Below are 17,315 nucleotides of genomic sequence, written 5' to 3'. Positions count from 1 at the left end.
GCTGAAAGATTTAGTTCACATGTAATAAGCACCTATCTGGTAAGGTGAAACAAAGTCTCCAGGAAAGACTAGCTTCCAGCAGAGGGATAGGGTGGGAAGAGAAAGAGCTGCAGATGGAGTTCTTAAATGTTCACCAGCACCTCAGCTCTCGTTAAAAAAAAATACTGTTTCTGGTTCGCAAAATTAAGATGAATATATAAATTAAGATGAACAGACCTTTAATAATTCATGGCATTGCAGTAAATGAGTATGTGAGGTGTGAGTGTGTGTGTGATAAATAGGGAGAGAAAGACAGATAGCACAAGCCTTTTAATTTGTGGATAGCTCAGCTTTCAGAAACATGGAAGAGATTGTTGTGAGGTGATTACAGTGATCTGGGGCACTCACCTCCCTAGAGGATCCACTCCACAAAATTTTGTCTTCATTGATGAAGAGTCTCTCTCCCTTCTTGGCATTCACGTTATAGTGTCCCACCTCCTCAAACATGACAGAGCCATCCTCTGGTGAAAGGTGCCAATTGATTATTGAGTAATTCCCTGCCAGGTCCCCAAACTCATCAAAATCCACCTGCTCTCCCATGTTGTTGGTGAAATTTAAATGACGCAGATGTTTCAGGACCTAGAGGGAGATAAAAAGACACCTTGAATATCTACTTAAAAGAACCCTTCCTGGACACTAGTCATCTGTGACAATCAAAACCTTCTTACCAAAAGGAAGTCCCTTCCATGCAAGATGAAGAAATAACTCCACTGGTTAACAGCAGTAACAGACTCCTTTCCTCTCTGTGGACATCACACGTGCTCTGCCAGCCCACGCATACAAACCTCACTCCCAACCTTGGCTTGATTCTTTGTTAAACACCTAGTCACTGAGAAACTGTCACATGAGAAATTACTCAAAGCTTTTATTCTTGGGTTAAAGAAATATGCATTTGAGCTGAAATTATAAGTCAAGTCTTTTCACTTAGAAACCACACACCACTTTCTTGGGAGATGTGTGTTAATCAGTCTAGTCAATCTGAAATGTGGGTGATTCTATTCTGCCTCTTTTATGCATACGAGTAGGGTATGGGTTCCTTTTGTAGCGCTCAGTCTTCACAACATGCTGACCGTGCAGTAGCCTAATACTACTGCACAGTAGCATTACCTAAAAGGCATTTAGTGGCACTACTGTGCAGTAACTCCTGTTATTGTGCATTTATTTAGTACTTGTGCACACAGCCAGCGACTGTGTAATACATTCAAAACTGATTGTAGGGTTACCAAAGAGTCAAGTGAATCATGAATTACATACATTTACTCTCTTTAATAGACAATTAATAAAGGTAATGAGAATATACAGAGTTACTTTAGATTGGGAAAAAATGCTATAACCCTAATGCTTAAGTGAATAAACCAGCAGCTGAAAAAGATTAGACATCAACTTTTCCTATGGGCAAGTTTATCCCATGACTAAGTACTGTGTCTTGTGTTTTCCTTTGACACATCTAGTGTTGGTCAGTATCAGAGGCAAGGGACTACATTGAATCACTGGTATGGAAACTCCTCTGCTCTTTAGGATTGTTTAGCTATTCGGACCAAAAGCAAATGGCAGTTCAAGACAAGAATTGAAGAATATTCTGACTAATCTGTAGAGAGCACAGATTCTAGTCAATCTGATTCTAATCTGCTCCCTGCATATTAGTTTGAATATTCTTCAGTTCCTCTTGCGGGCTGCTGCCTGGTTGCACCTGGCCCCACTGCTGCAGCAGTGAGGGGGGAGTGCCCAGCAGACCAGGCTTGGGTCCCTGCTGGTGGGACAGGGGAATTAAACTCCTGTCTGGCCAGTTCAGCCAAGGCTACTGCTGGGTCTGGCCATGCCCCTGCTGCTGGAGCAGCCAGCACAGAGAAGTGCAGGTCCATGCTGGTGGGACAGGGAGTGAGGAGCAGAGGGGTGGGGTCACCTCTGCTCCGCTGGAGCAGAAAGTTCAGCCCAGAGAGCATGCTGGGATGCTAGGGGACTTTGGTTTAACTTAAACCAGGAAGGGATGTGGGACAGACATTGCATAAACTGGTTTGAGCTCAATCAGTTAAGTCAGATAAACCTGGTTGAATGTAGTATCTCAAACTGGTTTTGGCCATTTTGAAACTGGTTTATGTTTGGGCTCCACAATTTAAAAAGGATGTGGAGAAGCTTGAGACAGCCCAGAGGAGAGCCACGCGCATGATCAGAGGTCAAGACAACAGACCTTAAGATGAGAGGCTGAGAGTTATGGGACTCTTCAGCTTGGAAAAACGCAGGCTCAGGGGTGATCTGGTGGCTGCCTATAAGTTTATCAGGAGTGCTCGCCAGGATCTGTGAGAACGTCTGTTCACCAGAGTTCCCCAAGGGATGACAAGCTCAAACGGTCACAAACTCCTCCATGACTGTTTCAGATTGGACATAAGGAAGAACTTCTTTACTGTCCGAGCCCCCAAGGTTTGGAATAGACTGCCGCCAGAGGTGGTTCAAGCACCTACTTTGAACGCCTTCAAGAGACATTTGGATGTTTATCTTGCTGGGATCCTATGACCCCTGCTGACTTCCTGCCCCTAGGGCAGGGGGCTGGACACGATGATCTTCCGAGGTCCCTTCCAGCCCTAACGTCTATGAAATCTATTCTGTTGTTATGGGGGGAGGGGCACTTTAATTAGAGGAGGTCTGAGAGCCACTCTAATTAAAGCACCCGCAGCGTCTCACATATCAGCATCCCCACACTTCAAAATGGCAGTGGGGGCACTTTAGCTAAAGCTCGTCAAATAAGCTTTAGTTAAAGTGCCCCCACTGTCATTTTGAAATGTGGGGATGCTGATACATGAGATGCAGAGGCTGGCTGGAGCATGCTAATTAGCACACTTCAGCAGACTAGATTAATCAAGTCTGCTCTGCTGCACTGTAATTACAGCATGTCAGAACAGCCTTCCCACACATGTACAGGCACCCTAGGTGTCTGGGTTGTAGTGGTGAGTTAGAATCATAACAAACCCTTATTCAGATTCACCTCTGCATCATTGTGTCCGTTTAGGTCACACGTACATAAATTACAAGTGTGTTGGTTGTTAACACAGTGGCAATGAGATGAACTAATGAGAAACTTCCAGGTTTCCCAGAAACCATTTTTGCTTTATTTCATTACGTTTATCTCATTTAGTCTATTCTTCCACCTCACATCCTGACATCAGCCTCCTTAGAAATCACTATAGTCCTGGCTGGGGGCTAACTTTATAGGATTACCCTGACAGCACTTTTTCTTCTGTTACACCACAGATGAAAATTAGTTACCATACTGTAGCTATTTTCAGTCCAGATAATATAGAAATCCATATTTCTAATTCACAGCTATATATATATAAATTATGAGACACACTGAGGGAGCACCTATGAGACACTATTGTGCAGTAGTTACTGCACATTTATTTACTACTTGTATAAGCACATACTAAATAATGCGCAGTAACTAGAGTTACTGAGCAGCAGCAACTAGAGTTACTGCGCAGCAGCGCTGGTGAACACTTTTTGAGTGCTGCTACTGCACAGTAGCCTAATACTACTGCACAGTAACATCTCAGCATGTTTTTTGCCACACAGTGCTACTGCACAGTAGTATCAGGCTGCTGCACAGTCAGCATCTCGCGTAGATGCACCCTGAATGTCTTATTCCCAAGCATATAGAAAGTAGCAATTTAAGCAAGCAGTCTCCCTCCCTTCATGCCCTTACTCTGTGTATCCTATTTTAGCTACACAGTTCCTGCAGGGAAGCAACATGTCCTAGCTAGGTTACAAATGGGGAAGTGGAAGACAACAGCAATCAGAGGGATACATTTCTGCATTCCCTGGTGAGCAGCTTGGGAAATGACTCTTGACTCTGAGGAGGTTCAAATTACCTCCTTGCCCATGGTCCCAGGATGACATGGAAACCTAGTGAAGGGTTCTACTATGAAAAATAAGGGAGAAAAGCTCTAACCGTCCAGAAATGTTAGAGCACTAAAGTTTAACAGAAAGAGCTTTAGCCTCTGCACTTTCATGGTGTAATTATAGAGCTTTTTTATAGGTACTAGCCTATGAATGATTAGCTAAACTCTTTCCAGTTAAAAACATGTCACTGGCTTTGAAACTAAAGATAGAAACACAAATACCAAGAACTCAGTCTGCTAACATTTAACAGACCCTGCTTTAGCCACAGTGACAGAGCATGTGTTATGTGTGCATATGTCATATCCTGAAACAGACAGATGGGGAAGGAAAAGTGATGGTCAGATGAATACATTAGACCAATTCACCACTGAAAGTTGGTAAAGGCCAATGGTGACAGCGTTCTGCAAGTTGCCACTTCCTCCATGGTTAAAGGGAGACAAAATCCATGTGTTTTTCTGGGGGGTTTTTTGTCTCATGTCACTAGGTGCTTTTCAATTACAGCATTTAGTTATAGTCCTCTATACTATATTTCCCCGTGAGCCAGTGCAAGACCACTTACCACTCACTGTCTATTATCCAAGGTTTTTTCCATATCAAGAGCTAAATATCCCAAGCAGTGATGCTTCCTAAATAAGCCTAGAAGCAAGAAAATTCCTCAGCCACATGGACAATTGGCAAGAAGTTTATCTTGATATGTAATGTAAGTTTTCTTTCTGTGAATTTTATTTCTAAACACTTAGTTATAGGTTAAGCATAATGGTCATTCATTCCTCAGCTGATTCACACCGCATGCTTCCCCCTTACGTCCATAAGATTGCAGACAGCAGCAGCAACAATACTCAGCAGCCAAAGCAGCAGATAATTTGGCATTAAAATTCAAAGTGCAGATAAAATAAACTAAATGTAAAACACCCAGTCTTCCTGTGTTGGCAGTCTCCTGAAAAAACATGGGGTCAAATTATATGGGTGTCAGCTCTCCCTTTGCTGTTTTAAAGTCCCAGTCAGAAAGCTGAGTGGGTCTTTTCATGACATTATAGTAGGCATTATGAACATTGGAATCACTTCTCTAAATTAGTCTGGCAGTGAGTTAGTTCAGGATTTATTTCTGACAGTGACCAGCATTAAGAGCTTTAGAGGAAATGTGGACGAGAAAGCCCATAACAGTCAATTATGGAATAACTTGTCCAGTGGGAATATTTCTTAACATTTGGCTTATGCCATCAGGTAAATATTTCTCTTTCATCTTATTTAAAATAATTGTGGATAGCCTCATTACTCATGTAAATATGTAATACTTGTTTGAATTATCCAAATGTTACAAGCTGGTACTGATGGGAGACTCCAGTTTTCTGAACAGCTGTTAGAAGAGCAATACAGCCAAACATAAAATGTCAAGCGAGTTCCTAACTTGTATGAAGGACAACTTTCTGTTCCAGAAGGTTAAGGATACAAGTTGGATCTTGTCCTGACAAATAGAGAAGAACTGGTCAAGGACATGAAGGTGATGGGAAAATTGGGAGGAAGTGATCATAATATGATAGAATTCATGATCCCGAGATGAGAAAAGCATGAGGTCAGCAGAACTAAGACACTGGATTTCAACAAGTTGCATTTCAACAGACTCGAGATAGTAGGCATGGTGCCATGGAAGAACAGACTGAAGGATAACAGTGCCCAGGACTGCTGGAAACTTTTAAAAGGAACAGTACCAGAAGCTCAACAAGAAGCTGATCTGATATGATGGAAGCACAAAAAGAAAGTCAAGAGACCAATGTAGCGACACAAGGAGTGTTTAGGATTCCTTAGATGAAAACGGAAACCATGCACCAGGGGAGCATACCAGGAAATAGTAAATACTTGCAGGAACAAAATCAGGAAGGCAAAGGTAAAACATGAACTGAACTTTACTTGGCAAGGGAAGTTAATGATAACAAAAAGAGGTTCTATAAATATGTTGGCCAGAAAAGAAAGACTACAGAAGTTGTGGGTTCTCTGGCAAATAGCCAGAGCTAACTCTTGACAGAAGAGACAAAGAAGGTGGAGATGCCCAATGAATACTTTGCCACAGTTTTCAAAATAAAAATTAAGCTAATCAGGATTATTTGGACAAGGACAGGGACAAGCTGAGAGATAATATTTACAGTCACGGGAGAAAGGAGGACCCAGGGAACTATAGATCATGTGTTTCACCTTAATACCTGGAAAGTTACTGGAGGCTGGAGGATATCATAAGGAAGTCCATTTGCAAACATCTGGGGAAGAAAAGGCTTATCATGAGTAGCTAGCACAGACATACTATGAACAAATCACTACAAACATACTTGATTTCCTTCTTGGACAACATAACTAGTTGTGTGGGTGGAGAGAATGTAGTGGAAACAGTGTATTTGGACTTCAGCAAGGCTTTTGACAAAGTCTCACATGACCTTCTCATAAACAAATCGGAGAAATGTGGGCTAGGCAAAACTACTAGAGTATAAGGTTAATAAACATCTGGCTCAATTGCTACAAGTGGCGGGTAATTATAAATGGATCCTAGGCCCACTGCTGGTCAACATGTTTATTAAAGATTTAGATTCTGGAATAGAGAGTTTGAACAAATTGGCAGATGATATGAAATTGGAAAGGACTGCAAACACGCTGGGAGACAGGAGCACAATTCAGAAGGATCCTGACAGATTGGAAAACTGGGTAGAGATAACAAGATGAAGTTCAATGCTAACAAATGCAGTGCTACACCTGGGACAGAATAATTGAAAACACAAGTACAAAATGGGTGACACCTGGCTGGAAGGCAGCAATACAGAGAAGAATCTGGGAGTCCTGGTAGATCACAGACTCAATATGAGTCCCGTGTAATGAATCCACACAAAAGGTGAATACGGTTTTGGGATGTGTTGATAGAAGCATTAGGTACAACAGGAGGTGATAGTGCCTCTTTACTTCACACTGGTTAGGCCTCATCTACAGTACTGTGTGGTGACAAAAATGATAAAGGGCTTGTGTAAAAGGCACATAAAATGGGACATGATAGCAATCTTTAAATACCTGAGGGGCTGTCATAAAGAAGAGGGAGAACCTGTTTTCTCTCTAGCTGCAGAGAGCAGGACACATACCAGTGGCTTGAAATTTATGAATGACTAAAAGACCTCCAGAAATCCCTTCTAGCCCTACTTTTCTATGATTCTATGAATCCTACTGTATTCTTGGCTTCAGTAATATTGAGTTTCACTGGGGTTTCCCAAAGGCAGTGCATGTTGCCATAGTGTTAAGGAATCCTAATTTCATGAATCTTTACAGCTAGGAAGAAGCTAATCTGTAGATTAGCAAGTCACCCATATTTATTATACCCCAAAGCCCGTGGTTATGTGTCTATAGCTATAAAGGGCTTATTGGGGAGAAGTGGTACACAACTCTTCTACTGGAGCATGTTGTCTTGGCAGAAAGAACTGAACCCCTCTTCCCCATCTGTAACTTCCTCCAGAACATGCTCCCAAGGGGACAGAATGGGGAGCTGATGTTTTTTTTAACCAAGACACCAGGAAGTACTATCACCATTAATCATGCTCTTGTGCAAAGCTCTCTTGGCCCTAATGGAGCACTTCATGCAGCAGGGAGAGCAGGATGTAATTTATTACAGGACACAAGCTGGACAGTCCAATTAAGCTGTTTGCATTGTTTCCATGGAAAGTACATAATACATATCACAAGATGATGAAGTTCAACCAGAAGGGGAAACAGAGGCAGAATCCTTACTTCAATCACAAACTACTTGGGCCAGTGGGTTATCCTTTTGTTAGGCATGTGTAAAATGCCCATGTTAGTGGAGTCTTGGTCTATGCCTGGGTCTCTTTGGCACTGCCATAATAAAAATAATAAATGACTGTCATCCTCCACTTTTACAAGGCTTGGAGGAAGTCCTAAGACTGATATAGAGGGTGCTCTCAATCAGGGGTACTCACAGGGTTTATTAGTGCTAAATTAACTATCATTTCTAAGGAATACAACAGGACATCTTTATGACTGGCTCAGTGAAAGCCTCTGTACCTCACGCAGTCAGTAAATCAAGAAAACTACATTTGTTAGAAAGTGTAATAAGAGAAATACACACTCAGAATGTTACAACACTGAACACATTGTGCCATTATATAAATCAAGGGTCTCTTCTCACCTGAAAAACTGTTTTTTAATTTGGGCCCTCAGAGTAAATAGGAAATCAGAAGGGTCTAGAGATGAGTGATGAGAATGCGTAAATGCCTGGAGAGACTTCTATAAAAGGAGAGATTGAAGGTGGGGGTTGGTTAACATAAGAATGAGACAAATAAGAGAGAATATGATATGGATATATGATACGGATATATAACTGAAAAAAGAATAATATAAAAGTAGGGCTGGAACTTCCTGGAAGGGACCTCTGGAAGTCATTTAGTTCAACACTCTGCTTGAAGCAGGATCATTCCTACCCAAACCATCCCATGTAAGTCCTGGTCTAACCAACTTCTAAAAATACATTCAACCCAGTCATACAACTACAATGCACAGTGATCAAAGGTAAAGCAAACAGACAAGGGCTGTCAGTTTCCCACCGCTGCAAGTATTGTTAAAATGCATTTGACAGGTCCCAGGTAGAGGGCCGTCCCCCTCCCTACTCACTACAGAAGAAGGCAAAACCCCCATAGCCCATACCAAACTGACCATGGGGTAAAATTCCTCCCTGACCCCAATTAAAGGAATTGATCTAGCCCTGAGCAGAGAAGCAAGACTCCCTAACCAGGAACTTCTGGGTTTATGGTCCCAGCAGGAGCACTGGCACACCCCAGGCAAAATCCTGTCTTGGCTGCAGCCAAAACCCATTGTTTCTGAGGAAGGTAATTCCTGCCTCCTCCCCCCACAACACTTGTAGCCACAAGAGGGGGAAACAGTCTGTTTTGGCCCCACGCGGCAACCAAACATGCTCCATTCTGCTCTGCAACCTGGGGACAGCAAGCAGAACTGCATACATCCCACCTAACTGGTGCCCCCTCCATAACCTTATCCCAGCTGCTTGTATCTTTTATAACTAAACCAGTTGTAGAGCTCTGCTTCATTCTCCTGTTGAGCATGCTATGCTCCAATATCCACCTGCTCTAGGCTACAGAGCTCTTATTTAGGGTTGTGTGAAATTTCGCCAGCAATTTCGGTTTGACACTGTTTCAACTTTTTCGAAATTGCAAAATCAAAATGAAATGGAGAGCTTTTAAACAGCCTCAAATCAAAACGAGACAAGTCGAAATGTTCTGAAATTTGCAAAACATTTCAAGTTTTGAAGCTCAAGCTGGGCTTGCTTGCAGAGAAACAGAAACTAAAGTAAGGAGAGGGAGGGGGAGGAAGGGGGAAGGGAGGGGAAGGAGCGCTCTTTTCATTGACTGTGTAGCTGGCCAGTGACGGTCATCCTTCCCTGAGGTCCCTTCAGAAGCATTGGCACCCAGTGCTCTGGGGGAGGGATGGAAAAACTGCATAAGCAAAGGCAGCATTGTTTGAACTGCCCTGCTTTCTGCCTTGGTGTCAGTTATTGAGCTGTATGTTCCAGTTTTGCCTGTCAGCAGCCAGAGGTGCAGGGCCCCAGAACCCAGAACCCCTGCACCTATCTCCTTGACAGCTGGCAGGCTTTGTGGCCGCAGCAGGGGCTAGCAGGCCTGCAGCTTTCACCCTGCTGTGCATTAACACACACAGTGTCACCCATATCATGAGTTTTGCTTGTCCGCAGCTTGAGGTGCAGTTTCCCCAAATCCCTGCACCTATCTCCTTGAAAGCTGGCAGGCTTTGTGGCCTCAGCAGGGGCTAGCATGCCTGAAGTTTTGACTGCACTGTGGCTTAACACATACACATGACATGAATTTTGCTTTCAAGACTTTGAGGTGCAGTTTTCCCAAAACCCCTGCACCTATCTTCGTAAATCTTGGCAGGCTTCATGCCTTTAGAAGGGGCTACGATCCCTGCATGTTTCATCCAAATCAGACCAGAAATGACAAAGTTATAACCTGTTTCGAGCTTCCCCAGTACAGCCTATGGGCGAAACGTTGAAACAGTGTTGAAACAACGAAATTGTTTCGAGGAAATGAAATGGAGCAGAGGTTCTGAATTGAAACGAAATTCAAAATTAAACACTGTTACGTCAAAATGTCAAAATGCAAGTCGAAATGGAACAGTGCCATCTTGCACAGCCCTACTCTTATTGTTATCTCCTAGCAGTCTGTTGGGAGGGGGAGTCTCCTGGGTTTCTAAGTGTTGCTCTTTATAGAGCTCTCCTAGATCATCCCTTACCAATTCTTATCCAACTTTTTTTGATCACCTCCAGTGATGAAGATTCCACAAATTCCTTAGGCAGACAATGTTCTTTAGGTAAATCTGATATCTGTTATTAGACCAACTAAAATAGTTGGAAAAATTCTTCTTTGCAAACTTCACAATCACAAATTCCCTAGGCAGTCTATTCCACTGCCTTACTGTTCTAGTGAAGTGTTTTTTTCCTGATATCCAATCTAAACCTACTGTGCTGTATCTCATCCATAAACTTAAAGCCATTGGTCTGTGCCCTGCTCTCTGCAGCAAGAGAGAAAAGGTTAATCCCTTCTTCTTTATGGCAGCCCTTCAGATATTTGAAGACTGCTATCATGTCCTGTCTTAAGTGCCTTTTCCACAAACTGAACATGCCTATTTCTTTCAACCTCTCCTCATATAGCTTGCCTTCCAAGCCCTTTATTATTATTTTGCCTGCTTCTGTACCCTCTCAAACTCCTCCATGTACTTTTTAAATTGTGGAGCCCAAAACTCCACACAATATTCTAGATAAGACCTAACCAGTGCCAAGTAGAGGCGCCATCACCTCCTGTGTCTTGCACCTAATAATGCTCCTATTTATGCATCCCCAAACTGCATTTTTTTTGTGCAGCTGTTTCACACTAGACTCATACTGGGTGCATCTACATGTGAAATTAATGTGATGCAATAAACTCTGGTGCATATTGCACCAGGGTTTATTGTTCCTGGGTGCCATGTCTTCACATGAATCCAGGACTGCAGCATGTTGAGCCAGGTTGGAGTAGCCCTGGCTGGTAGAGGGCATTGCGGGAGGGGGGCAGTCTGCCAGCACAGAGCTGCTTCAGTTCAATGTGCTGCAGGGAGCTGGCTGGGGTACAAGGGTGCTCCAGTGCTGGGCTAGCCAGCAGGCAACTCCCACACTGAGGCACCCTTGTGCCCCAGCCAGCAATGTCAGCATCTACATGTATATTGCTGTGCACTAAATAATGCTGCTACAGGATAAAACTTGTGTTTACAAGTACTAATGTACAGCAAAGTTAACTAGTCTACTGCAGCCTAATAGAGCCACTTGTGTAGACACTGGGCACGTCTACACATTCATTAATGTGCTGTAATTACAGCACATTAAGTTTAGTACCTATAATAACAGGTACTAAAGGCGCCGTAATCAGTGCTACTGAGTATTAGTGCAGATGAATGCTTTTTAAGTGACATTAAGTGGCTTTTTAAGTCCCACACTTGCAGGGAGGCAGTTAGAAAAGCCAAAGCAACTAGAGAGCTGAGGCTGGCAACACAAAGTAAAGACAACAAAAAGTCTTTTTTTAGGTATGTAGAGAGTAAAAGGAAGGTGCAGGGCAGCATAGGACCCCTACTGAACAAGAAGGAGCAAGGAGGGACAAGGCTGTACTATTCGATGAGTTTTTTGCCTTGGTGTTCCTGAACAGGGCTCAAGATAAGTCTCCTAATGTGTTCTTAGATAGGCATCAGAGGGACACCAGCCCACCAACTGTCGATGCTGACTTGGTGCAGAGTCACTTGGATGGACTGGATGTGTTCAAGTCAGCAAGCCCGGATGAGATGCATCTGAGAGTACTGAAGGAATTGGCCGGTGCCATAGCAGAACCACTGGCACGGCCAGTTTGAGTGCTTGTGGCACTCGGGTTTGAGTGGTTTGAGTGCTCATGGTGCTCAGGTCAGGTCCCGGAGGACTGGAAAAGGTCCAGTGTGGTCCTTATTCTCAAGAAGGGGAGGAAGGAGGATCCCAGTAATTACAAGCCAGTCAGTTTTACCTCCATCCTTGGAAAAGTCTTTGAAAAGATTATGAAAGATCATATTTGTGGGAGTCCAGCGGGAATAATAATGCAGTAGGGAAACCAGCATGGATTCGTAGCAGGTAGATCATGCCTGACCAATCTGGTTTTGTTTTATGACAAGGTCACAAAATGCTTAGATGCAAGAGTAGAGGTGAATGTTATTTTCTTGGATTTTAGCAAGGCCTTCAATACAGTATCTCATCCCATTCTCATAAATAAATTAAGAGAATGTGACTTAGATGTTTACACAGTCCAGTGGGTGGCAAATTGGCTTAGCAATTGTACCCAGAGAGTGGTAGTAGATGGGTCGGTATCAACCTGGATGGATGTGAGTAGTGGGGTCCCACAGGGTTCGGCCCTTGGACCTGTACTCTTCAATATCCTCATTGGTGACTTGGATGTGGGTATGAAGTGTACTCTGTCCAAGTTTGCAGACGATACTAAATTTTGGAGTGAGGTGCACACTCTGGAGGGTAGGGAACCATTGCAGGCAGACCTGGACAGGTTAGAAAAGTGGGCACTACACAATAGGATGCAGTACGACAAGGACAAGTGCAGAGTGCTGCATCTAGGGCACAAAAATATCCAGCACACCTACTGGCTGGAAAGTGACCCTCTCAGCAGCACAGAAGTGGAAAGGAATCTCGGAGTCATAGTGGACTCCAAGATGAACATGAGTTGTCAGTGTGATGAAATCATCAGCAAAGCTAACTGCACTTTATCGTGCATCAGCAGATGCATGACAAATGGAACCAAGGAGATGATACTTCCCCTCTATCGGGCACTGGTCAGACCGCAGTTGGAGTACCGCGTCCAGTTTTGGGAGCTGTACTTCAAGAAGGATGTTGATAGACTTGAGAGGGTCCAGAGGAAGGTCACTTGTATGGTTAGGGGCTTACAGGACAAGCTCTATGAGGAGAGACTGAGAGACCTGGACCTCTTCAGCCTCCACAAGAGAAGGCTGAGAGGTGACCTTGTGGCTGCCTACAAATTCATTAGCAGGGTGCAGCAAGGGATCAGAGATGCTCTGTTCACCAGGGCGCCTCTTGGGGTAACAAGGAACAATGGTCACAAACTGACAGAGAGCAGATTTAGGCAAGGTATCAGGAAAAACTTCTTCACGCTAAGGGTGGCCAAAATTTGGAACGGGCTTCCAAAGGCGGTGGTGTTCTCCCCTACCTTGGGGGTTTTTAAGAGAAGACTGGATAGGCATCTGGCTGGGATCATCTGACCCCAGAACTCTTTCCTGTCTAGGCAGGGGGTCGGGCTCAATGATCTGTTGAGGTCTCTTTTGACCCTAGCATCTATGAATCTATGAATTAATGTGCATTAGTTTAAATCTACTGTGCATTAGCACATTAGCATGGGTTTTGCCAGATGCACTAATGTTCAGTAGAATTAGTCTTCTGCACATTAAGTGTCTTGTGTAGATGCACCCACTGAGACTTTACTGTGGAGGTAATTAGGCAGCTCTGCAGTATATATCTCATGTAGATGTGCCCACTGAGTATGTGACCAACCTAGAGTCCTAGATCTTTCTTCATAGTGCTCCTACCCAGCCAGTTGTCACTCTTTATGTATGTGTGTTTTTGATTATTCTTTCCATGGTATGGTACCTTGCATATGTCATTATCGAACTTAATTTTGTTTGCTCTAACAGTTTTCCAATATATTAAGATTCTTCTTAATTGCACTTCTGTCCTCGTAGCATATTTGCAATCATTCTGAGTTCTGTGTTGTCTGCAAATTTATTAAAGAAACTTCCTGTTTCAACATCCCAATTGTTAATAAACACATTGAACAACACAAGCCTCATGACAAACCCCTGTGCAACTCTGTTTGAAACCTCCTGCCATTTTGATATGGATCCATTTAAAATTACCCGTTGCTTGCAGCTATTGAGCCAGTTCTCTGTCTACCTTGTAGGAGTTTTATCTAGCCCATACTTGTCTAATTTGTTTATGAGAGTCATGTGGAACTTTGCCAAAAGCTTTACTGAAGTTCAGATACATTCTATTCACTGCATTTCATCCAGTTAGTTATAACATCCTAAATGCACCCAGATGCTTATTTTGTCCAGGAAGGAGATCTAGTTTCTTTGGCATGTTTTGTTTTTAGTAAACTCATGCTGGCTGCTTGTGATCAGCTTTTCCTCTTTCAGATGCTTGCAAATGAACTTACTTATGATATGACTCAATAATCTCCTTAATTGGTATTAAGGTCAGGCAACTAGTCTATAGTTCCCTGGGTTCCACTTGTTGCCTGTTTTTGAAGATGGACACTACACTGAACATGAATGGAAAAGAGAAAGATAGAGAATCAGGACACTTATTCATATAATACAAGAAAATGGAGACTCCACTGAAACTGAAAGTTATTTATTTAAAACTGATCAGAGGATTTAATTTTTTTTACACAACACAGAATTATTTTTGGAATTAATTCCTTCAGGATAGCATTAAGGCACAAATCTTAGCAAGGTTCAGAAAAAGATTAGACAGCATGTCTACATGTATGTTTGAATAGGTATTCTTTGGGATCTTCTTGATAGATTTGCTTTTTTTCCTATGTGGAGGTTTGGGATCTGCAGGTTGTAGAGGTTGAGAGGACTCTTCCTTCTCCCTCACACTGATATGTGCCCCTTAGTCCAACATTAATAGTCTGGGTGGGTTACAGTGACACCATTAAGTAAAGGTTTCCTTAAAAACATGCTTGTTTTCACTTTTCTTTGTAGAGGCTAGGACTAGGCCACAAATTTAGTGATGCCTTCAAACATGGCACTGCTGCCCAGATCAGAAGTGGTGTAGCTGGTTAGCAACATTCTGGGTAGTGGCATGCTTGGAGTCATGCAAAATGTTTGAGGGCATCACTGACAAGTAACAGGAAGTTTGTGGCCTTGGTCACTGTAACAGGGTGCCAGATGGCAAAGTAGCAGCAGGGAGGTCCCCAAGTGCGGGGGAAGACTGCTCATGATGGTCTGGCTGCAGAGAATAGAGAGACAGGGACTCATAGTTTGTGAGTGCCTATTGATGGGCTAGCTACCCAGCAATAGGACAGTAGAGTAGAGCCCTGCTGAAAAAAACAGTAGGGTAGAGCCCTGTTGCAAGGGTAGCAACAGTAAGCTGCCAAGTAGAATAAAAGAGGCAGTTCTGCTATGCCTAGCAAGCCACCTGACTGGAAGAGGGCAGGGCTTGAGAGGCATATAAACCCAGGGCCTGAGCTAGGGCAGGAAATCTGGCTCTGCAGGCAGTCGTGGGGAGCTTCTGAATAGGATGGCTGCAGGAGCGTGACTGCCTGGTACCTGAGCTGCCCTGGGAACTGCAAGCAAGGTATCTAGAGCTTGCAGGGAAGTATGATTCAGCATCGTGGGGAGAGTTTTGTTGTATAGCCAGTAAGCTGGTGTTTATATTTGGACCCAATGTGGGGATAGTTTTAGTTGCAACCAGGGGGCTTATGTTTGTTTAAGTTTCCCACTGGTGGAGTGGGAGTGGCTAGAAGAGGTGATTGAGGAGCCCCAGTGGGGTGCCAGGGGCATATTGGTATTTTGAGCCCTGCCAGGACTCAAGACACAGAGCAGGCTTAAGCCAAGGAGGTTGAAGCCTAGCAAAGGGTAGAAGCCCAGTGCGGTGACCAGGGGCCCAGCACGCGAGAAGGGCAGGAACCAGGGCCAGGGGCCCAAAGCCTATGAGAGCACGGCAAAGGCTGGAGCCTGTAAGTCAAAGTCCAGTATAGTGGGATTGTGCTAACAGACTAAGCTAGTGAAAAGGCACAGAGGCCAGGAAGGCTGAGACCCCAACAAGGGGCCTAAGGAGGCCTGACATGAATGGCTGAGTGACGAATAGCATCTGCAAGTCATAAGTATGGATGTAAGTACAAAGGGAACCCATGAGGTTGTAAAGCATCAGGTTCCCTGAGGGGCACAGATGGGCCAGGAGGGCCCACTTAGTGCTTGAGGGGCAGGATTGTGACCAGTGGAGTCTGAGAGGGACGTGATAGCCAAAGCACAGACAAAGGCTAACTCTGGGACCCTAGGGCAGCTTCCCTTTTCACCAATCAACTCATTAAATCAAGGTGTGGGAGGCAAGGGAAAAGGAAACAGGTTCAGGGGGCCTGAGTGGTTGGGCAGGAGCTGTAGGGTTACCAGGGTGTGTTTAACCCCCCTGCCCTGGATGTGATCATGTTACAGCCACAGAGAAGTGAAGATGGACAGATTGAGATTTGTTTGGTGTGAAATACCATATTCTTTAATCTTGGGGGGGGGGAAATATATTTTTGTCTTGTTCTACATTGCAAGCAGTTGGTTTGTTTGGGGCTTGTTAGAGGAGGGATTGGTAGGAATTCAACTGGGGTTAGCAGGGTGGTTTAGATCATTGTCTTTAACAGCTGCACTTAAGGCCCTTGTTTGGGAGTCAGTCAGCAGCAACAGCTTTTGCTTGTTAATGGCCTCCTAGGGAAGACTGAGAGAGCAGAACATGCTGACTTGCTCTTGAAATACAAAGAACCATAGTGGAGTCTTGTAAGGACTTCATATCCTTATTGTGGTTATGGGTAGGAGAGGCAACTTGGAAACACCCTGTAGATGGCAGACACCTGAAGAAAGGAACTCAGGAAGGCCGACTTCTGTAAGCTAAGAAGTTTAGTAGGAGAGGCACTGGGGTCTCAGAGCTTCAATGAGATGGGAGTCCAAGACGGGTGGTTGTTCCTCAAGGAGATGATTCTCCGAGATCAAAAGGAGTCAGTTCCAATGTGCACCAAGGGGGGCAGAAGCGCTAAGAAGCCCCCATGGCTGAGCAAAGGCATCCAGGGATGCCTGAGGGCAAAAAAGGAGGTGTGCAAACAGTGGAAGCAAGGGGCTATCACCAAGGAAGATTACACCTCCGTTGCTTGGGACTGCAGGGAGGCTGTTAGGAAAGCCAAGGCAGAGATGGAGCTAGGGCTTGCGACCAGAATTAAGGATAATAAAAAGTCCTTTTTCAAATGCATAGGAAGTAAGAAGGCAGCATCGGGTAATGTGGGGCCCCTACAGGATAGGCTTGGCAATCTGGTGATTGCAGCAAACAAAAAGCTGACCTCTTTAATGAATTCTTTGCCTCCATATTTCTGAACAGGGACCAGGACATCTCCCCACTAGAACTGTGGATGGACCCAGGGGAGGTACCGCTATGCCTACGGTCGGGGACAACCTAGTTAGGGAACTTTTGGAGGGGCTGGATGTGTTTAAATCATTAGGTCCAGATGCTCTTCACCCGAGGGTGCTGATGGAATTGG

At 44.1% G+C, this 17,315-nt stretch overlaps 1 protein-coding gene across 1 annotated transcript in view; it reads right to left on the bottom strand.

The window, feature by feature from the left end:
- LOC102382107 (extracellular calcium-sensing receptor) overlaps nt 1-17,315 on the bottom strand; it is a 130,539-nt gene that overhangs the window by 36,029 nt on the left and 77,195 nt on the right. The window contains 1 exon segment of the mRNA XM_014526523.2: nt 388-618. Within this exon segment, the coding sequence (XP_014382009.2) occupies nt 388-618 (231 nt within the window).

This window comes from Alligator sinensis, unplaced genomic scaffold (genome assembly GCF_000455745.1).
Source record: "Alligator sinensis unplaced genomic scaffold, ASM45574v1 scaffold1194_1, whole genome shotgun sequence".
NCBI lineage: Eukaryota > Metazoa > Chordata > Crocodylia > Alligatoridae > Alligator > Alligator sinensis.
This window is presented reverse-complemented; position numbering and strand designations above follow the sequence as displayed.